At 42.3% G+C, this 26,347-nt stretch overlaps 1 protein-coding gene across 4 annotated transcripts; it reads right to left on the bottom strand.

The window, feature by feature from the left end:
• Positions 1-9,508: 9,508 nt before the first annotated feature.
• MSANTD2 (Myb/SANT DNA binding domain containing 2) lies at positions 9,509-24,616 on the bottom strand. 4 transcript variants are annotated; one of them, XM_072156616.1, is made up of 6 exons: positions 24,068-24,615; positions 19,155-19,407; positions 18,770-18,916; positions 15,937-15,984; positions 14,448-14,505; positions 9,509-10,942 (listed from the first exon to the last, which is right to left on the bottom strand). In XM_072156616.1, the coding sequence occupies exons 1-6, from the start codon at positions 24,512-24,514 to the stop codon at positions 10,114-10,116; spliced, it is 1,782 nt and encodes a 593-aa protein (XP_072012717.1). In that variant the 5' UTR covers positions 24,515-24,615; the 3' UTR covers positions 9,509-10,113. The 4 variants fall into 4 exon arrangements, with proteins under 4 accessions (XP_072012717.1, XP_072012718.1, XP_072012719.1 ...); XM_072156617.1 differs by lacking the exon at positions 15,937-15,984 and having other exon boundaries at positions 24,068-24,616; XM_072156618.1 differs by lacking the exon at positions 18,770-18,916 and having other exon boundaries at positions 24,068-24,616.
• Positions 24,617-26,347: the final 1,731 nt, after the last annotated feature.

The raw sequence follows: 26,347 nt of genomic DNA, 5'->3' as shown, positions 1-26,347 counted from the left end.
GAAATACAAGCAATCTGGGTACATTGGGGGAGATGTATTAATCAGTCAGCACCAGAAAATTCAACATTGTGATGCAGCAAACTGAACCAAATAAAAGGAGTTGCAAAGTACAACTGTTCTTACACTGCACAGGATTAATCATCCAGCATCAGACACAGGGATTAATCTGGTGCAGCAGAGACCTGTCTAGTTCTACTCTTACCTATCTACTCTACTCTTTAAGTTTCTTAAATATACTCACTGTTATCAACAAAAATACAGGATTTCACTATCAGTCCTGGTGTACTCACAATTTCAGTTGCCCCAGACCCTCCATCTTGGATCTCTGTGTGACACCGTGTAGCTGAGATTTCTAACTCTCTGCTTGCTAGCCCCGCCCCCTGCAGCCCCGGACGGAGCTCACAGACACCTGTACCCTGATAATCAAACCACTTTGTCACCCCACAGAACTGGATGGATCATGTAGTGTCTGCTTAGCGAGTCCCCGACCACACCCTGGAATTTTGCACTGGGCAGCCTAGGGAGTGACAGGAACTAAAACAGCAATAAAAATGAATAAAATTGTAAAGTGAAGGGTTAAAACATCTTTATTGTGTCAACATCACTAGAGGATTGAGATTTTAGAATTTTCTTTTGTGGGAAAAACCCCTTTAATACATCTCCCCCATTATGTTCAATACATTGCAAGTAAGGGTGCATTCAGAGAGGGAAAGATAAAGCATGCTCTATCATTTGTGTGTGTACGGTACACTACGCTGCCCCCCATGAAAGATGAGGGCCCTAGAAGCTCATTATACCGGTTGAAGTTTGTCTTCAAGGGATTCATTTTTTCAGTTTTATTTAAATAAATTTTATTATCAAAAAGCCTGAAAATATACTTTGTATTTTGATTCCTTGAAGGTTCTCTACCGAAAGCTGTAAATGTCTAACGGGGGTAATTCCTTTCTGCGCGTTTCCTTACCATGGGTCTTACAAAATCTAAACCTTAGTGAAGATTTTTCACAAAGGTCCAAGATTCAAACACAATAACCCAATTTCATCAGCTTAAGTACTGCATCATTATACTTGGGTGCGCAGTCATGCATGAAGAGAGCGAGGGGCCTGGAAGGAAGAAGTTGAGGCTCTTGCATCAGAAGTTGCCCTAAGGAAGATTTAAAGGACGTCTCCTTGAAATACATTCATGATCCGTATAAGGGACACATCATTCGAGTCTTAGTGTTCATTGAGGATAACCCTACTTTAAATAACCAGAGCAAGGTCCAAGATTTCAGGGAATGTATTGTGTGACAAAAAACCCCAAGAAATATTTGGAAACTGCCAGCAGGACAAATGCAATGTACTTACCAACAGAAATAATGGGAGCAAGATGAATACTTAGGATAAAACCACATGTGGCAGAAATACTCCATACATCTCCTCCTGTGTTGTGGTCCCTGAGATAAGCCATCACACTAGATAAAACTCAGATCTTTTTGTTCAATAAAATAAAAATGATGCTTTGTGGTAAAATCATGAGATGCGCTTTACTCTATCGAATATTCTACATGAGGCCATTAACCTAGTTCTGTTACACTTGTACTGAAATCTGCTATGCAGCAGGTGATACAGAGCAGGAGGTGAGAGGATGGCAGCGACATGGAACATATCTCTTAGTCACATGGCTGTGATGGCACCACGGTAGTACCCAACACGAATGACGACATCAGAAGCCTGCCATGCCACCCCCACTCCATGAGATCCAATGGTCTGGATAGAAGAAAACTGGTGCCATCTTGGTGCAGTTTGTCTCACTAATGTGCACTCTGCACCACATTGTTTAAGTGTTTCACACACTTAACCCCTTCTCGCCAAGGCATTTTTTAATTTCATTTTTCACCTTTAAAAATCTATCTTTTTATTTTTCCAAGTAAAGAGCTCTGTGACTGCTTGTTTTCTGCGTAACAAATTGCACTTCATAGTATGTAATATTCCATGCTGTGTACTGGGAAGCAGGAAAAATATCCAAATGCTGTGAAATTGGTGAAAAAACTTAATTTGTGCAGCTTTCTTATGGGATTGGATTTTACAGATATCACTGTGCACCCCAAATGACATATCTATTTTTTTGGTGGGTACAATCACCAGGATACCAAATTTGTATAGGTTTTATAATGTTTACATATAAAAGAATTTAACCCCTGAGCCAAGGCCGGTTCAGCTTAAGATCTGAGCCAACCCAGCATCGGGAAAAAATGGGGTGCCGGCTGTAACTGATAGCCAGCACCCCAGCGTATATTACAGGATTGCACATTGTAATCAATGGGTTAAAATAAGACCTGGCATGTCATGGTGACCGATTCCCCACCCCTGTTGAAGTCACAGGGAGCAACCCTCTTCACCAAGATGGCAGCGCCCATGATCCACCATCTTTTTGAAGCCACCAAACACCCAGGATTGGTGCTAGCACCAATCACGGGTGTTACCAGCAAGTGTTTGCTGCAATATGCAGCAAAGACTTACCGGCTATGGAGAGGACTCAGCCCGTGCACCCACATCCGACGTGCGACGCCAATGCGCCGCAATCCAATCGTGTGCGCCAAACTCCCAGGGCAATTCAGCGCAAATTTGAAAAATTCGTCTAACCCGCCGTAAAAATGCGATTTGGGCCCTTAGTAAATGACCCCCAATTTTAAGCACCAACATTCCCCTTTAGAGACAGATTTTCTAAAGTGTCAGACAAAAGGCAACTACACCCCATTGTGGCACAAACCCATAGTAAATAAATGTGCAAGTTTCAATTACACTTTTTTACATGCAAACAAACTAAAAACTGCCACAGACACAATATATCTGAACCAATGTGTCAGACCTATAATACAAGGGTCACCCCTAGTAGGGTATGGCAATAAATAACTAGTGGTAGCAATTGTGAACCATTTCAGTACTGTCATTAAGCTACTGGTTTATATAATGTAACCTTACATGCAACCATTATCAGGACAATACTAGACTAATAAAGGCAGTCCCTGAGTTACATACAAGATAGGTTCTGTAGGATTGTTCTTAATTTGAATTTGTATGCAAGCCAGAATTCTTTAGGTCTCAGGTGTGACAATTACATTTTAAAAATGTTGGGTTGTCATAAGAACCAGGATTAACAATAAAGCTTCATTACAGATATCTTTATCTGATTATTGTAGCCAAAGGCTAAAAGTACAGTAAATTAGCAAAGGTCAGTTTGTAACTAGGGTTAGTCTGTAAATCGGGTGTTAAGTAGGAGACCGCCTGTACATAGATTTTTAAAAAAAATTGTTATGGCAAAGTGGCTACCTGTAATATATAATTGACTTACCATCACTAACAGGAAAAAACACAACACTTGTGCTTTGATGCAGGAGCGAGTCTGCCACCTAGTGGTGGTATGGGGAGTTGCTGCTCAAACTGTAAAATAAATGAATTGGGTGGGGAACTAACGGGGTACACATTGGTGCACCTTTAACATGGGGTGTGCAAAATACTTCTGTTGGACTCTGCGTGTTCAAGGTGGCGCACAGTCCAACTGGGCACCAGAAGCCCCTTTATGTGTAGAAATTTGTGTTGCAACGGGTATAGAGCAGTTGCGACACAAATGAGTGCGACACACGTAGCTTGGACACTTAAATACATGTGAAAGCAGTTTGTTCAAAAAAGCATGTGCTATAAAGACAAAGGAGTGAAGAAGTCACCTCCAACACAAGTTAATTTTGTCCAAACCAAAATAGTAAAGCTTTTAATGGATCGGGTCACTTGTCCTATTCAGAACAGTTTTTTCACTGACCACTCTGTAGTTTATAAGGATCCCTGAAAACAGAGGACAGACTAATGTAATTTGGCTTTGGAAAATCAGAAGCAAACCTCAGGCTGCACACTCCAGCAACCCGATTACAACCAAATCCCCAGCCCCCGACCACAGCACAAATTTGAAGCGTTACCTCAGGTTTCATGCCCTTATTGTGCAGTGGATGGCCATCATATTAGGAAAAGTCTGAGTTTTTTTTTTTTTTTTTTTGGTGGATTGCATTTCTCAGGGTACTACCATATGGCGCAGCATTTGTCCTGTTTAGTTTTCCCAGTGATGCATTTCCTTCACACAAGTTTGGTAGATCTGAGCCAATTGCAGCTGTTTAAGCTTTAGTTAAAGTGTCAAAATGAACAGGTGAAATCCCATTCAACTGCATGTAAACTGCAACTTAAGAGATGTGAAACCTGCATGTGGGGGAGTTCGGCTGTGGACCACATTAGCTGCATTGCTGATGCCACAACATTTAGCTGCACCATTATGCTTAACATAGGTCATTAGTAGAAGTCAGCCCTGGAAAACCCCTTTACGTATAAATCAAAAGTTCTCCATGTTACTATAGAGAGCGCTGTCTTAGTCACACAGAAGATTAGGAGTACATATAACAAATTGTTCACTCTTTATTTCCAATGACATTTTATACATTAGCTCTTACAGTGAAGGTTCGGTTACATAGCAACCCATGAGGCCAATGACAGTAACTGTTGCGGCCCACCAATGGGCACGCAACATACTGAAACGTAATGTAACATTGTTGTCCATCAGAACTTCCTTGGTTTAATATTAAGACAGGTTTAAAAGCATCGGCCCAGCACTTAAGCTCTGACAGAACACATGAGGATATACAATGTATATACTGCTGTCATGGATATAAGAAAAAAACAAAAAAGGAAGAGATTTAAATATTGAAACTATTAGCAGCTACGTCAAACACTGAAATACTTGGGACATTTGCAAAAAAGTGTCCTCTGACAAAAAATTTAATATACGAAAGTTAAAAGTACAGGACTAGCAAGTTTGGAAACACACAGCTGTACCGAGGAACAGATTGGGGTACGTGGCTGAATTAAGGAGTCCATAAACAGGTTTTACCATGTAAAACTTCTCTGGAAATCTGTATAACTATATCTTTGAATTTGTTTTATTAGCAGCAGGACAAGATCTCTGCATTGAGCTGTACTATTGCCATCCTCTCCAATTTTAATGACTGCACTAATATTTAACAAGATGCCATAGATGGGGAACTATGGTTACACAGGTCTCCTGGGTATTGCATGGTGAAATTGCTGATGGACTCCCTTTTGGTATTAGAAATAACTCTTCAGGATTTGTACACCAAAACACTGGGCAAATGGAAACAAGAATTATAGTTTTCCTTGATGATTAGTCAGAACTTCTTGCATGGCACCTGCAGTTTTGTAGAAATTATACAGAGAACAAGGCTTTCTCTGTAGCAGGATACTGGCTGAAAGGACAAGGCTCAATCTTTTTTTTGTGTTGTCTTTAAGACAGCCCTAACCAGTTGTCTTAAATCCTGTCCAGCGAGCTGAGGGGATAGGAGATATGGCTAAACTACCTGGAAAGAGAGGGGAGATCAAGAGAAAATAGGATAATAAAAGAGAAGTAGTGCAGGGATACAGATATATCTATAATTCATATATGCATGTGCTGTGGTTTAGTGTTCTCTGAAGTCTGCATTTCCTTTTTTTTTAATACCATGAAGTCTCCAAACATATAATCCACAAAACTGGTGAAATAATGCATATTTGGCCCAAGAAATTCTAATACCAGACCATTCACATAAATGACCTTGCACATCCCAGAGCAGGAAGAGAAAGCAACAAAAATGTTGGTTCCTTTGCCATATATACCAAATTATGTGACCATGCAAAGCTGCAGCTGGTAGAAGGCGCAGCCCTGCAGATCTATGTAACCATACCTTTGTATGTGGTTAGTAGCTGCAGGACCTTAAAATATATCCAGGTGTCCAGCTTTTGCAAGGACTCAGGGCAGATCTTTTCGCTTGAATACCTTTTTGCTCTCTACTATTAGTAAGAATTCTAGGACGACATTGGTTGGATACCTTCAGAGACTAGGAAATTTCTAATATAAAATGAGTAAATAAATTAAATTAATGGGTCTATCTTTAGCCTCTTATTCATCTCATCAGTAATGTACTGGATACTCAAAGCGATTATACTGCCTCTTATACAGGTTATGAGGTGGGGAAGACCGAGATCTCCAGTGTAATCTGCACTTACTACATAAACAGTCAAGTCAATTTGTAAAGTATTAAACTCTAGGGCAGTGGTGGCGAACCTATGGCACAGGTGCCAGAGGTGGCACTCAGAGCCCTTTCTGTGGGCAATCGCAAGCAACTTAAAAGATACTGATCTCAAAGTTATTTTAAAGCGACATTTCATTGGCTGTTTGAACAGCAGGAAAAGTGGGAAGGTGCTGACAGAACTGCATTGTCTTGGGAGGTCATCCTGCTGGACCCACCATTCTCCTGGAGAGAAGCTACAATGATGGCCTGAATTTATTTGCCCTCCTTCCAACTGTATTGGTGGCCTTAGGAGAGCCAACACGAATACGAAGAACAATAATAGCAATAAGTTAATGCTTGAAATGCCAGGTTGGCACATCAGGGTAAATAAGTGGATTTTGGTTGTAGTTTGGGCACTTGGTCTCTAAAAGGTTCGCCATCACTGCTCTAGGGCTACACTCACCATTCTGATGTTTGCACAAAGACAACTCCAACCTGTCCCAAGCAGAGCTTCTATAAGGCAAATGACTTCACATTGTTTTATTTAAATATACTTTTCTTAATGGAAAGCAAACCAAGAAAAAAAGGGGAATGCTGGGTAATATTAGCAAAAAATGAATACAGCCAAGGGTAAAATAGCTTTTGTAGATGACGACAAAAGGAGGAAAGTTGCCAAAATCCATCAGAAAAGTGACCCAAAGTAATTTAGCAAAGCAGTTGGAGTTCCTCCCGACCACAGATGTATTTAGGCTTAAATGTTTGCAATCAGGAACAACTGTTCGGGCAAAACTTGCATTTTGAGGAGTTTTAAAGTATTTTAGGGTAGGGGGTGAGAGAAAAGTCACAATTATATTACAACAAATTCCTAAGGGACTAAAACACTGATGTAACTAACAAGAGGAAGGCAAACTGCATTTATGGTTACAGATTTATTTTGGAAATACTGCATATGAATGCTGGAGAATTAAGATATGTATAGTAGGTTTATTCAGCAAGATCTAGTGTAATATGGTGCAAATGATTTGCATAGAAATGTATTTCAATGCAGTGGATTCATATTGTACCATAGCGGATCACTGTGCATTGTTATGACCAGTTCACTCATCAGCTATTGTGAGACGAAAGCAAAATGTGCAGATTACACAGAACCAGTGCAAACCTTTCCACAAATCCTTTCCTCAGTGCAGTCTCCACACTTGGCCAGCCGAGGTGTTAACTGGCCACAAAGTGCACTGCACCTTTACTTTGCAAGTTGGTACTGGATTGCTATTGCAATTCCAAAATCTATACATTTTTACTTTGCACTACTTGTAGGATAAAACAAATGTCATTTGAATGCCATGAATTTATTGTAGTCACTATTTCCTCATAGATGTGAGGCTTGTTTTTTGTATGATGCTGTAGTTGCTGTTACCACTTTGGAATACATATGACTTTTTATTCGCTTATTTGGGAGGCAGGATAAACACCAATACTGGCAATGTTTATTTTTATGACATTTACTGTGTGGGTTAAATTATTGTTGCAATTACTATAGAATACATTGCAATACATTGTGCTGGTTAGTATAACACTAAAAGGCAGATGTGTCCAAAAAACAGCTCTCAGAGCCTCCCATCAGCATGCCTTGATTGCTTTTCCATGGGGGTAGAGTGGGAATAGTGCGACAGTGATCCCCCACAACGTTGTAATGGGCCACTTCACATCAGCAATCCTGTTTTCGTTTACTAGTTTCCAATTTTTTATGTTAACGGATCAGTTTTCCCCCTATTGATTTCATCGGGCTTCCAATGCTCCAATTTTAAATAACCAGAGTTTCAATACAACCTCTAGTGCCCAAAGCAGAGGGGGCATAAAAAACAACAAACAAAAAAAAACACAGATCCGCTAAAAATGGAAACTGCAAAAAGGACCTCAACGCAGATGTGAACAGGCCCCAAAACACCCAAGTGTGTCAAGTAATCTTTTCACCAAATATGGCAGGGGCTTGACTCCTCACTAAGTAAGCATCATTACCGCATCAGAGACACTAATGCAGGGCCTATTACTAGCTCAAACAGCAATCAGTAATATATAAAGTGCATGTTGCCTTGGGGCCAAGTTAAGGTTTGAACATTGCGACAGCTGTTTTTATGTAGTTAAATTACAATTGTAAACTGCAAAACTGTTAAAGGAAATCTACCAATTGATTTGATGCATTATGAAGAAAACATACCCTGAGAATGCTGTAGCTACACTGATGCAGGATCATATCTTGGTTAATCGCTGAGCTGAGTGGTTTTGCTGATAAAACAATTATAACATTCAGGGGACCTTGGGAAAGCTTGGCAAGGCTGGCTGCCTAGACAAAAACATTACAAAGAGCTTGTAATTGCAAATGGAGGTTAGTCAAGACATGACTAATCAACCTAAGCTGGATGACTCATACAGCAGCTGGGGGATGGTGAAGCAAATGATTATTCTGCCTTCAGTCACAACCCAGGGATTACATCATCCTCTCCTGCAGTGAATAAATCACCTGCTAGGACAGTGGTGGCGAACCTATGGCACAGGTGCCAGAGGTGGCACTCAGAGCCCTCTCTGTGGGCACCCAGGTCCACAGCATAGAGTTCATAAGACAGGACCCATGGCCTCCTCCTGCAATCCCAGGCCACACAGGCATTGTGCACTCAGTACTATTTTACAGCAACACAACATTGGCTGCCTGGGACTGCAGAAGAAGTTAGACGATGTGGACCGTGCTGAATTATAATTTGAGCTCCTGCCATGGGCCCTGCATCCTTTCTGTACAGGGGACCTTGGAGGGATGCTACAATCATCTAAAATTCTTCTGTATTGATGTCCTAAGGACACCAACTCGATTGAAAGCTTTGACAAGGATGTAAGCAATAAGTTATTGCTTAAATTCCCATGTTGGCACTGAAATAAGTGGGATTTTGTTGTCCTTTGGGCACTCGCTCTCTAAAAGGTTTGCCATCACTATGCTAGGAGAAGCGCTGAACCAGCCATAGAAGCGACAAAGCTGCATTATCATAATGTTATATCTGTTTTATCAGCAAAACCACTCAGCACAGGGATTACCCAAGATATGATCCTGCATCATTATAGCTACAGCATTCTCAAGGTATGTTTGCTTTGTAATGTATCAAATCAAATGACAGGTTTCCTTCAAAAGATGTTCATCTGAAGAAAGGCACTGAGGACTTCCTTTATCTAGTAGTGCTTCGTTATTTCTTGTCCAAGTAGGCAGAATTCTTACAATTGTAGAGGGCGAATTAGAAGTAGAAAACACTTATATGGCGACGCTAAGGTACAAGTATTTGGCTTCTGGTATAATTGTAAAGCGACAAGAATAGGACCCACATTTTCAGAAAAGCTTTTTTTTCTCCAAATTCTCCTCGAGAAAACTTGCAATGGCAAAAAAATAAAAAAAATTAATTTAATACTTTAATGAATAAAATAAAAGATATGGAAGATATGGCAAGACAGCTAAGAGTGGATACAGTACGAAACAGTCTTTGCAGGCAACACTGGCTGGAAATAGTAAAAACACTTAATGGGTATAAAAAAAGTGATCGTCTAAAATTATATACAACATCGTCTACCTGGGCTACGATGGCCTCCTGTTTGTCGGTTTCTTGTGAGGTTTAACGTCTTCATTCATTACTTCTCTAAATTTGTTGTCAACACACAAATAGATATGTAAAAATGAAAAGTGAACAAAAAAATTACAGTATTTCCTTTGAAAAATGAAAGTATAAGCTATGTCCAATGTGGAATGTACATACAGCAATACATATCAGGGCTCTACAATAAAATTCTTTTATAAAAACATCATTTGAACCCCCAAACATACAGTCCCCATTTTCCAAGGACAAAGGTCTTCAGAGTGGGGATGATTATTCCGAATATCAGACAGTCGTAACCCCTCCCTCCCAATAGACAAAACTCATTCACAGTTCAACAGCAAAACCCTGGTGAGAAAGGGGTAGGTGTCTGTAGAAGCCCAAGTCCTTATAAAGGACAAGATTCATTTGTTGAACTTTAATGGGTAACCAATGGCTTTTTCCAGGCACTCTACTAAAGACCCAGCAGAAAGAAAATCTCTCTCTACCTCAACAAACTTGATGTAGATGGTTTTTGGGGATACCCCAGGCTCCACCTTACAGTTCTGTGCTAAAAATCCATTGATACTTGCCCACTCTTTGCTTTGGTTCTTGATGGTGGACTGGAAATGAAAGAACAAGCACTGCTGTAACGTTATGCTTTCGGCAATACCTAGATAACAATAGTTGATTTTAGGAGTTACTGGATCAGATTTCGAGGCATGTCCCGCCGGAGACTCACAGTTACCATCATTAACTAAATCAACTACTGCATTGTCAGGTTTGCTCCTTAGTTCCTCGTATCCAATGGCATAAAGACCTGGACATTTGGGAATCCCACCAGGTAGGAGGTACTGAACTATGTCTCCACCGATAGGCTTTGAGTGAGCTATAGGAATCCAGTCGGTCTCCATATGCAGTTCAAGACACCGAGCTTCGCTGATGGTAATTTCCAGAAACTTATAATACACATTTTTCCAATTCATTTTCTGTACTCTGGTCATAACCACCCGCCCCTCCGGCTTCTCAGGATTGAAGTACTCACGCAGTCGCTTTCCAAGTGGAACCTGTGAACTGATTTCTGCATAATGATATCGAATATCCTCTTTCCACCGAGTGTTGTATCCAATGCCAAATATTGCCAGTTTGTTTGAGAGGTGCAACCTTGAGAAATCTGTCCAGCTTTGAAAAAGCTCCCATTTAAGCTGGACGGACTCTAAGATGTGCATGATGGTCTGCAGTATTTCTCTTTTTCTGCAAGTAAAACAGGTTTGATTAAAGGTGGTTATCCTCAACTGTGCAGCAAATAAACAGTAAAGTTGGCACCTTTATAAAGTGAACTAAAAAATAGGGTACATATATCAATGTACATAAATCACTTTCAAGTCATTCAGTGCACCAGAAAAAATGGTACATATTATACATTACATCAATCCTTACAGTACTCGACCCCTTTTCATTTTTGTGTTTTTTCTTTCTTACTCCCCTCATTCCATATTTTTTTAAATTTCTCCCCTTGATATAGAGACGTATGAGGGTTTATCATCTGTGGGACACATTGGTGCCATTTAACCCCTTAACGACCAGGCACTTCTGTTTTTGTGTTTCCATTTTTTATTCCCCACCTTCAAAAAATGTGTAACATTTGTTTTTCCTACGTACAGACCTGTGTAAAGGTTTAATATTTGCGTAATAAATTGCAATTCATAGTGATGGTATTTAATATTGCATGCCTCCTCTTTGGATCGACATGATTATGGGGATACTATATAGGTTTTATTATGTTTTAATACCTTTAGAAAAAATTTAAAACCATCTGTACAAAAAAAAAAAAAAAAAAAATCTTCATTTTGCCTTCTGGTGCTTACAACTTTCCAATACGTCGGTGTATACAACTGTGTGACATGTCATTTTTTGCTAGAGGAGATGACGTTTTCATTGCTACATATTTGAGGACTGTAATGCCTTTCGATCACTGTTTATTACAGGTTTTAATATGTTGCAAAATGGCAAAATGGGGGGGAATTGGTTCTCTGTACTCGGCAGAAATTACATAACAAATTTTAGGATGGATTTTCTCTTTTTATATTTTGGACATGTGTAAATTTTTTGGCTAAATGAGCGTATAACCGACAAAATTTGACCATTCTAAATTTCATCTTCATTTTGATTCAATTACTAGGAAGGTCTCAAGGGGTTAACAGTCTTCCTAAAAGCTCTGATAGTTTGAGGGGTGCAGATTTGAAAAGGTGTTGATTATGTAGGGTGGTTTTAATGCTTAATATGTAAAATTGCATTCAAAACTGTATTAATCCGCAAAATAGTCAATTCTGAAAATCCGGAAAACTGATTTTTGATTTGTAAGCCGCACGACAGCAAAATAAATTATCCACACCTTTCGAAATTATGAAAATGTAAAGCAGACATATGGGAAATGTTATTCAGCAATTTATTTAGGTGGTAAATCTATCTGCCTGAAATGAATCATTGTTTCTTTTTTTGTAAATTAACGCAAAACTTATCAGCCAAAATTTACCACTAAAATGAAGTACAACATATGTGGAAAAAAACAATCTCAGAATCACTTTGATAAGTAACAGTGTTCAAAAGTTGTAACCATATAAAGCGACGCAAGTCAGGATCCAAAAAATGGGACTGAGCCTTAAGCTCTAAAATGGCTACGTCCTTAAGGGGTTAGAAATGTTCATTTTGAGTTCATTTATAAAAAAAAAAACAAAAAAACACCTTTTTTTCAACTTTTAGCATGCAAAAAAAAAAAAAAGGTTATGGCCCTTAAAGGGGTTGTATGGCTGCAGACATTGCCCCCCACTTTCTAGATAACCTATAAACACCGTCTACACTAATTCAATGTTATTAACGATTCTTGGGGGTTTTACAGATACCGTATATACTCGTGTATAAGCCGAGTTTTTCAGCACAAAAAATGTGCTGAAAAACCTAATCTCGGCTTATACACGAGTTAATAAAAAAAAAAACATGAGTTAATAAAAAAAAAAAAAAATTAATACTCACCATCCGGCTCCCGGTCCTCGGCGGCGGCTCCTGGTCCTCGGCGGCAGCTCCCGATCCTCTGCGGCGGCTTCTCTCTTCGATTTTCAAGTGCCGGCAGTCGCGTCTATGCGACTTGCCGGCGGGCGCACAATATGATGTAGCGGTGTCGCCGCTGATGACGTCATCAGCGGCGACACCGCCGCATCGCACTGTGCGCCCGCTGGCAAGTCGCATGGACGCGACTGCCGGCACGTGAAGATCGAAGAGAGAAGCCGCCGCAGAGGATCGGGAGCTGCCGCCGAGGACCGGGAGCCGCCGCCCAGGACCAGGAGCCGCCGCCGAGAACCGGGAGCCGCCACTTCAAATCAAAGGTGAGTATCGTCGGAGGGTGAGTATTAAGTTTATTTTTTTATTATACTGAGGGCAGGCTGTATACTTTTTGGGGCAGGCTGTATACTTTTTGGGGGCAGGCTGTATACTTCATGGGGGCAGGCTGTATACTTCATGGGGGCAGGCTGTATACTTCATGGGGGCAGGCTGTATACTTCATGGGGGCAGGCTGTATACTTCATGGGGGCAGGCTGTATACTTCATGGGAGCAGGCTGTATACTTCATGGGGGCAGGCTGTATACTTCATGGGAGCAGGCTGTATACTTCATGGGAGCAGGCTGTATACTTCATGGGAGCAGGCTGTATACTTCATGGGAGCAGGCTGTATACTTCATGGGAGCAGGCTGTATACTTCATGGGAGCAGGCTGTATACTTCATGGGAGCAGGCTGTATACTTCATGGGAGCAGGCTGTATACTTCATGGGGGCAGGCTGTATACTTCATGGGGGCAGGCTGTATACTTCATGGGGGCAGGCTGATTGTATACTTCATGGGGGCAGGCTGATTGTATACTACTTGGGACAGGCTGTATACTACAGGGGGCTAGCTGGCTGTATACTACACCCTCGGCTTATACTCGAGTCAATAGGTTTTCCCATTTTTTTTGTGGTAAAATTAGGGGTCTCGGCTTATACTCGGGTCGGCTTATACTCGAGTATATACGGTAATTAAATTGCAAGTTAGAATGTCAGCAGTGTTTTCTACTTACCCATCTACAGGGAAACGACAGGTACACATTCTGCAGCGCTGGCCACGCATGCGTGGTCCGCACTCAGCGATACGCGGCCACTTACAAGCGCCAGCCTACTGTGTGCGCGCACATGTGCCACACACAACGTAATGCTGGTAGATGGCTGCATTACATATCCTATATGGAGCCACATTGATCCAGGGGAACTTGCAGAGAATGCATGGCAGTCGTGCACTCTCCACAATACTAGCGCACAGCACAAGCAGCCAATGGCTGCTGTGCATTCTGTGCACGAGCACACTCTGCTCCGTGGAAGTGGAGTATCATGGGACTTGAAGTCCCCATGCGGAGTGCTGCGGCCATCTTGATTCATCGATCCTGGCATTCCCGGAATAAAAAGGTAAACCATTGTAAAAATAATGATTTCCACATGATTTAAGTGGAAAACATTGTATTGGTATGAGTAGGGGGTGTATTTATCACACCCAGCATTTTTTTTGGTTTGGGGACCGTATAACCCCTTTAAACTGGTGCTTACAAAAATGTGAAAAAAAAAGCGCGAACACTAGAGCCTTTTCAGACTGCGTTGCAAAGGCCCACCACACAACAACTTGGGACATATTATAGTTTGGAAATTATTTGGGGTGTTTAAATCAGTACTTACTGTATATCTTCAGCAGGCTCTCTATTCTTTGGAGGTCTTTTAGGAACAGCAATTTCTTCTAAAAATAAAAAAAGGAAATGAGAATTCAGAGTTGAACAAAAGTAGAGTCATTAATTTCGGGCAAGATATTACAACACTCTTCATGCTACATGGTAAATTTATACTGATGATATAGCGTTATACTCAGAGGTCATTCAGTCTGAGTCCCAGGCCATCCACAGTGCCAAGGGTAGGACTTTGAGCATCATAGTGACACATGATGCAAGTATTCCCTTCTACCTAGTAAAACAGTGGCACTGAACAATAACACTATGGCACTGTTCTGTAGGGTAAGAAGGGCCTCCGAGCATCGTGTATCACAGCACCGACATTTATCAATTACAGAGCCCAAGCTATTGTAAGGGCATGTTCTTATGTGCAAAATAAATGGATAAAAGCCACCAATTTAGCTTTACAGAGGGTGGCCACTTTACTGCATGTTTTTGTAATGTGTAAGTGTGGGGGGTAGAATATTAGGCAATTTACCATTATACATCTATTAAAAGTTCTGATCCACTTAAGCTTAAGACAGGAGGCTTCACTATATTTAAAGAAAAGCAGAGCAGAACTATTAGATTCATATTGGTATATTACCTAATATCCTGCCCTCCTGCCCTACAAATTAAACCCCCCCCCCCCCAAAAAAAAATAAACATATGAGGTAAAGTGGTTAACTCCTTTAAGTTTGTGACATACCTGCAGCAATAATGTGGACATTATGTCAAAACAGTGAAAGCCCCTTAAAGCCCACAGCCAATTCACATCATACAGACATGTAAATGTTCCAGTTCGGTTTTGTTACTTTAAGCCATACATTGCACTCGACAGCAGAATTGGTCCATTTTTACCATGACAATTAGGGGTCCAAGTGCAACATTTTTTGTACTATCAAGGTGTTATAAGGGCACCACAAATTAGAATGATTGTCTGTGGTGTATATTGTTATGATCCACTACAGCTCCAGATTTGTTGTCCGTTCATACATTTGTCAGGTATGATTTTATGCAAATTTAAAAAACTACAAAAATTAGAAGCTATTAAATCCAACAACTGACATTTAAGAAGTTTCCGGAAAAATTAATCTCCCCAATTAGAAAGTGTGTATGTAAGTATATATATGCTTTAGTTTTCAGCTGTCCCTTCAAAAGATAATTTCTATGCATCTGCCATAAAGCATAGTATAGACATTAGAGGGAACCAACATTCCCTTCTTAGGGCAAAGATCTGTGCCAGAAGGTTCTTGGGCCATTCATGCATTCTATAAAAACCATTTGTTGGAGACACTGCCAGGTACTAATACAGCAGCTCCCCAGGAAGGGATGAGAGATACCAGATCTACAGCTTTCTACGAAAGTTAAGGATGTCTTCATGGAAAAACTCATTTAAACGCTGGGGGGGGGGGGGGGGGTTAGTTAATGGTAGAGAAAAAAAAAAAAATACAGTACAGTACCGTCATTAGGGGGACAAGGCACAGGCTGCTTCTGGACCACCCAAGGTACTAAAAAACAAAATAAATACAACGAAATAAAAATAAAATAAAGAGCGTATAAAACATTTACACATGTTGGGAAAACGGGGAAGAGTCACCAGATACAACTGCACGCACAAGTGCACATCAAAGCAAATTAAGGGACACACTAGGCACCTGTATGCCCACTCATCACCAAGCCATTTTGTTACTCCCAAAGGAAAACACAAGCTTTATACTGAAAACAACTCCCAAATTGAGTAAGATTGAATATAGACAACTGATGCAAGTAATACTCTACACTGGATTAAAACCATTAATGTAAAAATACAGTACAACGCGGCTACATTACGAATTGCACACGTCTGCATTTTTTTTGCGGACACGCAACAGGCACATCCGTCTTGATGATCCCTTAGTGTACATTTAAACAGAGGCACATTTACACTGGTAATCTGTTCCAAAATACCTTTCCCAGTGAAGTCAATAGAAGGCTATTGGATTTTTTTTTTCTGAAATCAGCAGAAAGACTCACACCCTTCTCTTCCTATATTTCCTTGAATGAGAAATCTTTCATGTCTGCGGTTGTCTCTTTTTATAACAACTTGAATACCATTTTTTTCTGGGTTTTGATTTCCACGTTTCACTCTCCTCAATGCACAAGTCATTTCATTGTGACTTTTCCCCATTTATAAAGTTATATCAGAGTAAAATTCTACTTTGGAGTGCCATCATTTATTTTGTGAATTGCACTAGGAAACTGGAAAAAAAAAAAAAAAATTGTGGTGGAATTGGCAGAAAGTGAATGGTGGCCGAGTGGGGAGCACTACAGCCTTGCAGCGCTGGGGTCCTCAGTTCGAATCCCACCCAGGTCAACATCTGCAAAGAGTTTGTATGTTCTCTCTGTGTTTGTGTGGGTTTCCTCCCACACTCCAAAACATACTGTTAGGTTGTTTAGATTGTGCGCCCCAAAGGGACAGGGACCAATTTGACATGCGTTGTGCAGCGCTGCGTAATCTGTGTGCGCTATATAAAATAGAATTATTATTATTATTATAATAAAGCGCAATTGCACATTGATCTTGACAAAAGTGGTAAAAACAATTGACACCTTCATTCTTTAAATCAATGCAATCACAGAGATACCAAACTTTTATAATTTGGTTAGGTCTTAAAACCATTAATTATAATATTACAAGAAAAGTCTTGTAGCGACATATTCCGAGACCTTTTTTATACTTCGGTGTCAAGTGACATTTTTTGCAGGATGAGTTTATGTTTTCATTGAACCTATATTGACGATTGTACAACCTCTTGATGACTTTTTATAGATTTTTGCGGGTCTGGTCACTTGTATTTACTGCATGGTAGTACCGAATGACAGCTATGGGAGCCTCTTACAGGGTCCAGGTCATAGTAACTGAAAAAAAGGTCACGTACAGAGAAAAAAAGTCATGTGATCCCCCCTGCTCTTTCCTTATGTTCCAGGTCCCCAGTATACATCATTGAGCATTATTTATTGCTTCTTATCTGCAAATTCACGTAATCACATATGGATTTGTATAGCTAACAAGAGGCCTCTCACTTGCTGATAAACTTCACAAAACAGGGGAGTACAGAACTTCTCATAGCTGCTTCTGTTGATGGGAGAGGTTCTGCCATACAGTAATATATTGGTATAATTTGGTCTCTTACATTTTATAGGAGAATATAGTGAGAAGGCTTATTACACTGCCACCCAGCAGTTTCTAGACGTCCATGTCAAGATGGGTTCCCAGAACAGAGACTTCAATTATAGACATTATCTATTTGAAAGTCTATGAAAGGCAGACAACCCCCATCTAAGACTAACTCAACAACTTGCTTTAAAGCACAACTGCAAATTATTTTTTACACAAATTTTAATACTACTTACACCATTTCTTTGCTATCTTCTTCAATTTAGCCTGGCTCTATACTTAGCCATTTCTAGTTTCTCTTGTGAACTGTAGATTTCAAGAAGGAAGTGATAGAGGGGAGGGGCTGCTATTCAGAGGGGAAGGGAGGGGGAGGTCATGTGACAGAGCTCTCTCTCTGCATAGCAGGGCTCAGTGTGTTTACTGCTGTGAAGACAGATGTCTCCTGCACAGAATAGTGATATCTCCCCTGTTGCCTATCAGTCCATCCATCCCAGTCTGATTCTCCAGAACGTTCTCTGTCTCTCTCTTCACCTCATGCTGCCCCCTCCCCACCTTGTAGTAGACATCTTCTGCATAGTGTAGAGAAGCTATTAACTTAGTGCCTACACAGCAAAGACTATTCAAATTATTTAAAGAGTTTACTTCTGATTTCTACTACTTCTTACATTTTCCATGCTCCCCCATGTGACAGAACTTGCCAGACTAGTCACCATATACATCCTGTATGTGCATTATGCAGTGTTCAGTGGATTTACTAGTTCACTGGATCTCATGTTAATTATTTAATGAGAGAACACAAGGTATCATGGGAGCTGTGAGTAGAGTGAATCTGCTTTAGGGCATATACAAGAAGAGGTTAGTCTCCTTCCACTGCACCACTGGTGAGAGAGATTTGTCAAACACTTTCAGAACAGAAAATGCCATAACTGTGGAAAGAAAAGGGCGAGCAGCCCAATATGGGCATCGTTCAGTTTGTTTTCCAAGGGGGAATCACATAGGTAAAATCATTATAACTTTAGAGTTACACTTTAAGTATAAAAATTTCTTGAACTCTCTACAGCTAAAACATTTACTTTGCATTCATTAATCCCTTGGACAAACACAGACATTGGTGGGATCCACCTGTCAAACCTCACCTGGCTCCTCCGACCTCTTCCCAATTTCTTCCACTGCCTCATTGCCTCCACTGAAGACTCCACACGGCAGCTCTCCTTGTGCATGAAGCTCATCGGTATTGTGGTATGGAGCAGGTGTCAAGTATGAAATGTTAGCCTTTTCTACCCCTGTGCAAGTGTGAGAATGTTGTATGCCATTTACTGTTATCTAGACTAAAATTATTTATAGGGAATAGATTAAAATTTTTAGGAAATAATACAAATTTTTAATAAACAGCTATAATAAACCTATAGATACCATAAAGATCTCATCTTATGCAGATTTGGTGTGAGGTAAAGGTCTCACAAACATCTAAACTGCAAAAGTATGGAAAATAAGAATAAGGTAAAGTAACTGGAGTCTTACCCAAATCCTCCCCAGGAAAGCCCTGGATCTCCTGGCTGTGGTTCCCCCAGTCCTCCTGAGAGTAGTCCTCCATGGTGCTGCCATCAGACTCCATTTCCTGGTACAAGCCACTACTGTTAATGAGCACTGGTTGACAGGGCTGGGTATCCCAACCCCCTTGTCCAAAAACCCGTTCCAGCTGCTCAAATGTGTAGCTACTCTTCCTCTTGCCAATACCACGCTCTTTTACACGACTGTAGCATCTCCGGAGAGTCTAAAACAACACAAGAAGGTAAATAGACAAACCAAACAAAACCAACTATGTTACAACTAGAAGTGCAGCTATCTACTTATGTCTCTGCAGGAGGACCAAAAATCGCTAATTAAGCATGCTCTTACCAGAAGTAGCATCCATAACTATAAGACATTTATGGCTATTCCTGCAGATAAATATTATGCCATATGTGTCCAAGATAGAAATACTGCTTTCATGCTGTTTGTACCTGGTACCTAGTATTCTGGTCATTACTGTGTATCACTATTTACAAAACTAGGAAGATTTACAAAAAGGGAAGATTTGTGCCTATTCCCCATTCAGACTTGCTTCTGATTGTTGCATACAAACGCTGATATAAAAACACACAACATGTGAAAGCATGAGATATGGAGAGGTGTCAGGTCATCTATAGCTGCATCTAACTCCCACCATATAATTATTATTTTAGTCAAACAAGTGGTTACCGTACTGCAAATAAACTGAAAGAGTTTCCTAGGTTACCTGTGATACTTGGCTAAAATCCACCAACCGTCTTTCCAATACAGAGATTTTTACCATTATGCCCTATATTTCACACAGCATCTGCCTTCTATTTCAGTGGGAAAGGGATTTAATCAGCGTAAAAATTTTCAGTGTGAACAAGAACTGAAGCTGTCCATACAAACTAAACAGAAATGAGCTGAGATAAGTAACGTGTTCAACCACAAGATTATCGGAGCAAACAGTTTTGTGGTAGTCAACATCCAAAAGATCACCAACAAGAAGGACTTGACATGTGTATTTCTTGTGTGGCCATAATCTAAGTAGTTACCCATTTTGATATATCAGTTTAGACAAAGAATTACACTGCCATTTCCAGGAGTAAACTGTTTATCTGCTTGCTCAAAGCAACTTAAAGGAAACCTACCATTTCAAATGGTAGGTGTAAGCTGTAAACACCGAGCACCAGCTCAAGGTGAGCTGGTGCCGGTGCTTAGTTTTGTTAGTGTTAAAACCACGGTGTCGCGGTTTTAACACTTTTTAAACTTTATAGCAGAAACTGCTTCGGCGCTGCGTACGCACGATCGTGCGCGTGCCTACATAGGAAATGCCGCAGGCGTTGCGCGTGCACAGTCGCGCGCAGCGCCGAAGCAGCTTCTGCTATAAAGTTTAAAAAGTGTTAAAACCGCGATACCGCGGTTTTAACACTAACGAAACTAAGCACCGGCACCAGCTCACCCTGAGCTGGTGCTCGGTGTTTACAGCTTACACCTACCATTTGAAATGGTAGGTTTCCTTTAAGGCCTCATGTTAATCACAGGCCGAAAATAACAGACATGTGTGTCATCGGAGTGTGAGGTGCACTTGCATGGCACTTACCACAATAAATACTATCCAAGCCACAAACAAGCAGGACCTGATCTGAGTTTTGTGTTTCAGTCAGTCTGCTCACACACACAGTCACAGAACAGCACTGAAATGTAAAAATTAGCAGTTTGGTGCTGACGATTCTTGGGGAAGCAAGGACTCCTGCCATCAAAGAATCCTGTCCACAAGACACAGTGTTAGCTACTTGAAGTCTGGCCATCACTCTATCTACGATTCATGGACCAAGCAAGGTCTGGCATTTAAGCCTTGATGCCACGTTCACATGTTGCAATTTTTGATGCATTTTAAACACATTCCAAAGGCTCCAAACAGTGATCACATGCTGAGGTAACATTATTTTTCCATGTTACCTTGGCAGGTGATCACTATTGGAAACTTCAGGATGTTTTTGAAACGCAATAAAAACGCAATGTTTTTACGCGCCCGGTGTGGGGCGGGGGGTTAGGGCGTTGGGTTCAGTAGCAGCCTGTGCGTGTCCGAGTCAGTCTCCTCTTCTCCACACTCAACTGATTGAGCAGGCGGAAAGGGGGATGGTGAGGAGGAGAGGAGTGATAAACCTTCCTGCTACCCAGGGATATCTACAGCAAGTCAGAGGGGATATACCAGAGCCCCTCCGTGCTGAAATTTTACAGGCTGTTCCACTATCTGCACCCTACTTGCTCAGGACTTTACCCCTCCCTCTGCCTGGGGAAGGGGGAAGTGGTTCTGCACAGCATAAAACCCTGTGAAACTGCAGCATGGAAATACTAGATTTCCTTTTTGTGTAAAGAAAAACCCCATAGAATTTATGGAAAAAAATCTGAAAAAAAAAATCTTACCTTACTCCCTCACTAAAGTGTTAAAGGGGTCATCCTACTATTAGAAAAAAATAGCAGGAGGCTTTATAAAAAAAAAAAAAAAAAATCTTTTCTCCTCTCCCATATCCGGTGTCCCACACTGCGGTCCAATGCCCGCCAGTCTCCTGTCCCAGGACTGCTACAGCACTGGGAAATAGGAACAGGTGGGCGTGCCAGGCGCCAAGAAGCAGTCACGAGCAGAGCTTCCATACCCCTATAAACAAACAGGCACAGCTCCAATAGAGGTGGTGAGTGAAGCTTTTTTTTTTTTTTAAAGCCCTCCCTAGCACTTCCGCTAATATTTTTCCTAATAGTCAGCAACCCCATTAAACTGTAGGCAGCATTGGTTGCTCATATAGTAGAGAAAGAACACTCCCTCTCTACCGTAGCCAAAAGCAGGATTACACGGTACCACAATGATTGAGAAAGATTCTTTCACAGCTGAATATCCATGCAGCTCGAGAAGAACACAGAATCCACCCTGCACAAAACAGTTGGGGTTTGGACCTATATGTGCTGATTGAGCATCTATAGTACAGGCAGTCACCTACTTAAGGAGAGCCGACTTACAGCCGACCCCTAGTTACAGACTTACCCCTCTGCCCCCTGTGACCTCTGGGGAAGCTCTCTGAATGCTTTACTTTAGTCCCAGGCTGCAATGTTCAGCTATAAAGTGTCTAATGCTTTATTGATAATCCTTGGTCCCATTACAACTAAAAATTTTGAAACTCCATGTCACTAGGGCAAAAATATTTTTTGCCTGGAACTACAATTATAAACTACAGTTCCGACTTGCATATAAATTCAACTTAAGAACAAACCTATGGAATTTATCTTCTACGTAAACTTCCTGTATATAGCATTCAGGGATATTTAATATATTGCTGTTCACACAAAGGAATGTTTATGATATTCCCATATATCTAAGTAACAGTCACATGGACTGTTGTACATTGTTAGTATCAGAATGGGATGGTCCACCACTATAGATACATATAAATATTTAGCACCCAAAATAATGTATATACTCCAGTATAAGCCGAGGCCCCTAATTTAACCACTAGAACCTGGTAAAACCTATATTTTTTTTACTCGAGTATAAGCAGAATTTGGGTTTTCAGCACATTTTTTTTGTGCTGAAAAACTAGGGTTATACTCGAGTATATATGGTAATCAGAAATTCCTTTCAGTACCATCTTGCTTCCCATTTCTTATCCTGGGAGCCATGAAATTAACCTTCTGTATCTTGAATTTAGGCCCTTAGCTCTGTGAGCCAGTAATCTATGGCCACAACCCAATATAGCTCAGAAAGATGCTGTAATGTTATTGGTGATATTGATCACCAATAACCAGGACAATAGTTGGCAAGACACCCCCTAGATGTAAGCTCTTTTGCTCAATACATCTCTGGTGTAAAGACAAACTAGGGAGTTTATCACATATTCTACCCATATCAATGAACTACCTATGTCTGAGATGCTGTAGATTTATGTGATGTACATATGCAATGTACCACTCATACTGGGGCTGTTCTGACCATATCACTGCCCTGCACCCCCTTCCTTCTAGCTCTATACAGTTTATATACCATATCACATTGTAGTCCCAGCCTGTAGTGTTGTATACAGCAGGTATAATGCTAGGTCTGATGAAGTTAATGCTGAGGAAACCAGTCATGAAAGAGACAACCAGACACAAGGACTCATGTCAGATAGCCACTACATCAGGAGATCAGAGCACTGCTTGGATACTACTGGCTCCCCTGTAACTTTGACCCCTATTGTGCCCTGGCCAGAGTTTTACATCCATGCATCATACATGTAAGGCTGCATTCACATAAACGCATGAAAAAAGGGTGAATATATGGGTAGCATACAGCACCCTTCTCCCATTCATTTAGATTGGAAATACAGTCATTCATTTACATGGCCATATTGCCCATTGTACTGTACCAAAAGCAAGCCCTATAAAAATATAGACCTAGTCCTATTTCATCATGTATTTCCACGTCGTACGAACCATAGAAGTCTATGGGAACTTATAAAATACGGGTTGCAAACGTGCTGCACAATATGCTGCCATATAGACGTTGCAGTACCCAGGGATACCAGAACCAGTGTGAGGTGCACTGTGTCAGCCATTATTTACCAGCCCACTGTATATATGGGTACAGGGACATATGGATGAAATCATCAGGTATATACACATTCATACAGCAGGGAAATACAGGACTGGAGAAATCACTGGTTGGTGTGAATGCAGCCCATCCCCAGGATGCACAGAGCACGTGTGCAGCAGATAACAGGCATGCAGCATACATGCAGGGTGGTGTGTGACATGTTATGGTGGGGGAGGGGGCACACAAAGCCTGTGGTGGTGGTGAGGAGGGGGAGGGGGTAATGGCGGGACCGGGGTATAGTGGCAGACATGGACGTGGCCTCTCCGGCTTTTACCTTCATTCGCTCCCGGCACTGGCTTGGGGTGCGCTCATAGCCAAGCTCTGCCAGGGCCCGGGACACCCGGTCGTACATGGCGGGCCCGGGCGCCTTGGTCCCGAAGATGGTACCGGCGCCCTCGAGCTGCTGGTACCGCGCCTCCACCAGCCTCTCGTTCCCCCACACGGCGATGAGTGCGTTGGTCTCGGCCGGGGTCCAGGACATGCCGCGGCAGGCTGTGGAGAAGGACACGGAGGGGGAGGCCCCGCTCAGGCCCGCCGGGGCCGCCCCGCCGCCTGTCACACCGGCGCTGAGAGGGGATGAACGGCTTGGGGTGGACGGGTTGGACAAAGAGCGGTTCCCATCGCTGAGCCCCGGGGAGGGCGGCGATAAAACCTCGCTCTTCGGGATTTTTAGACAAGACGAAGCCTCGGACGGAAGCTCCGAATTACAGGGCGCCGCCATCTTCCCCCTTGTGTGCGGCCGGAAGTGACATCGCAGCACGGGGCGGGGCCGCCAGCTCTGCCATACAGAGCGCCTAGTGTGCTGAGGAGTGAGGCGGGAAAGAGAAAAGACACAATTTGACAGGAATGACGGGCGCCCGTCCTGCAGCTGCCGCATGTAATGCACAGCAATGTCCCTCATCACACGCATTCCCTCCAGCCCAAGCCAATGGTCATAGAGAAGATGACTAATATTATCAGAGTCTCATGTGGAGATTTACCAGGGACATGACTCGTCAGGCTTGGTTTCACCAAAACAGAGAGCAGGGCTCCGCGCATCATAGTGATACATCCTAGGAGTCTTGTGCAGCATATTACACCGCTACACTGCTTGTTCTGTGATATCCAGGCAGCCATAAGATCCGGTTACCATCACTGTCGTGTCCTTAGACCTCCTGCACACAAATGTTTATGACAGAAGTTGATTCCTACTGTCACATTATGCATTGGCCACTGGGAGCTGTTATACAGCACTGGAAAGGTCTTGGGCTGTAATACCTACAGAAGCAGCGAGCTGTCCATTTTCTTATTTTAACAATGCAATGTTTGTAGTTGTAATCTAATATATAAAGCTAAAGCATACCTCCCAACTTTTGTGGAGGAGAAAGAGGGACAAAATGGCGGCGCGCGAAGCGCGCCGCGGCGATTTTTTTACCCACAGAAGCCACACCCTAGCCACGCCCCCTAACCACACCCCCTGGCCACGCCACTGCTCATACCTTCAACGCATCCACTGGCACCAATGTATATTTATGTATATAATTGGGGGGCATATTCCACTCCCCCTAGACAACGAGCATGCCCTCCTAGACAACGAGCATGTCCTCCCCTAGACAACGAGCATGCCCCCCCCAGACAACGAGCATGTCCTCCCCTAGACAACGAGCATGCCCCCCCCAGACAACGAGCATGTCCTCCCCTAGACAACGAGCATGTCCCCCCCTAGACAATGAGCATGTCCCCCCCAGACAACGGGCATGTCCGCCCCCAGACAACGAGCATGCCCCCCCCTAGACAACGAGCATGTCCCCCCCAGACAACGAGCATGTCCCCCCCAGACAACGGGCATGTCCGCCCCCAGACAACGAGCATGCCCCCCCCTAGACAACGAGCATGTCCCCCCCAGACAACGAGCATGCCCCCCCTAGACAACAAGCATGCCCCCCCTAGACAACGAGCATGTCCCCTAGACAACGAGCATGCCCCCCCCCTAGACAACGAGCATGTACCCCCCCCTAGACAACGAGCATGTACCCCCACCTAGACAACGAGAATGTACCCCCACCTAGACAACGACCATGTCCCCCCCTAGACAACGAGCATGTCCCCCCCCCCTAGACAACGAGCATGTCCCCCACCTAGACAACGAGCCTGTCCCCCCCTGTGGCTGCGTGCCCTTTTTTGTGTGTTTGTGTTATTTTTGTCTTCCAGGACCGTGCCTGCTGTGGACTGCTTCGGATTCGAAGGATTACATCGATGACCGACAGTTCTAACAAATAAAATGGTCAACGAGGGTGTGTCTGCGTTTTTTGTTCAATAAAATTTTCTGAAAACGGTGTGATTATTTATTTTTTTGCGACACTCTTCATAGTTTGCCGTAGTAGTGGTGCCGGCTAGGTGACGGTGCTCATTACTAAGGGCTGGCCTTAGTGTTTGCACTACACTAACGCCCATACCATTACCCCGGTACCCACCGCCACCAGGGGTGCCGGGAAGAGCCGGGTACAAACCAGTACCTGACCATCTATAGATGGTCAGGTAGTGGGGCGGCTGCAGGCTGTTATTGTTGCGCTGG

The sequence above is a fragment of the Engystomops pustulosus genome, chromosome 6, assembly GCF_040894005.1.
Source record: "Engystomops pustulosus chromosome 6, aEngPut4.maternal, whole genome shotgun sequence".
Classification (NCBI taxonomy): Eukaryota; Metazoa; Chordata; class Amphibia; order Anura; family Leptodactylidae; genus Engystomops; species Engystomops pustulosus.
Note: the sequence above shows the minus strand (reverse complement) of the source record. Positions and strands in the feature narration are given on the sequence as shown.

Excerpts from the sequence above, each read along its gene's own strand:
- MSANTD2 (XM_072156616.1), bottom strand. The coding sequence starts at position 24,514 with ATGGCGGCGCCCTGTAATTCGGAGCTTCCGTCCGAGGCTTCGTCTTGT. Across the intron at positions 14,506-15,936 it reads GCCTTGTCCCCCTAATGACG|AAGAAATTGCTGTTCCTAAA; the intron begins GTACTGTACTGT and ends TTTTATTTTTAG. Across the intron at positions 10,943-14,447 it reads GAGCCTGCTGAAGATATACA|AAAAAGAGAAATACTGCAGA; the intron begins GTAAGTACTGAT and ends TTTTACTTGCAG.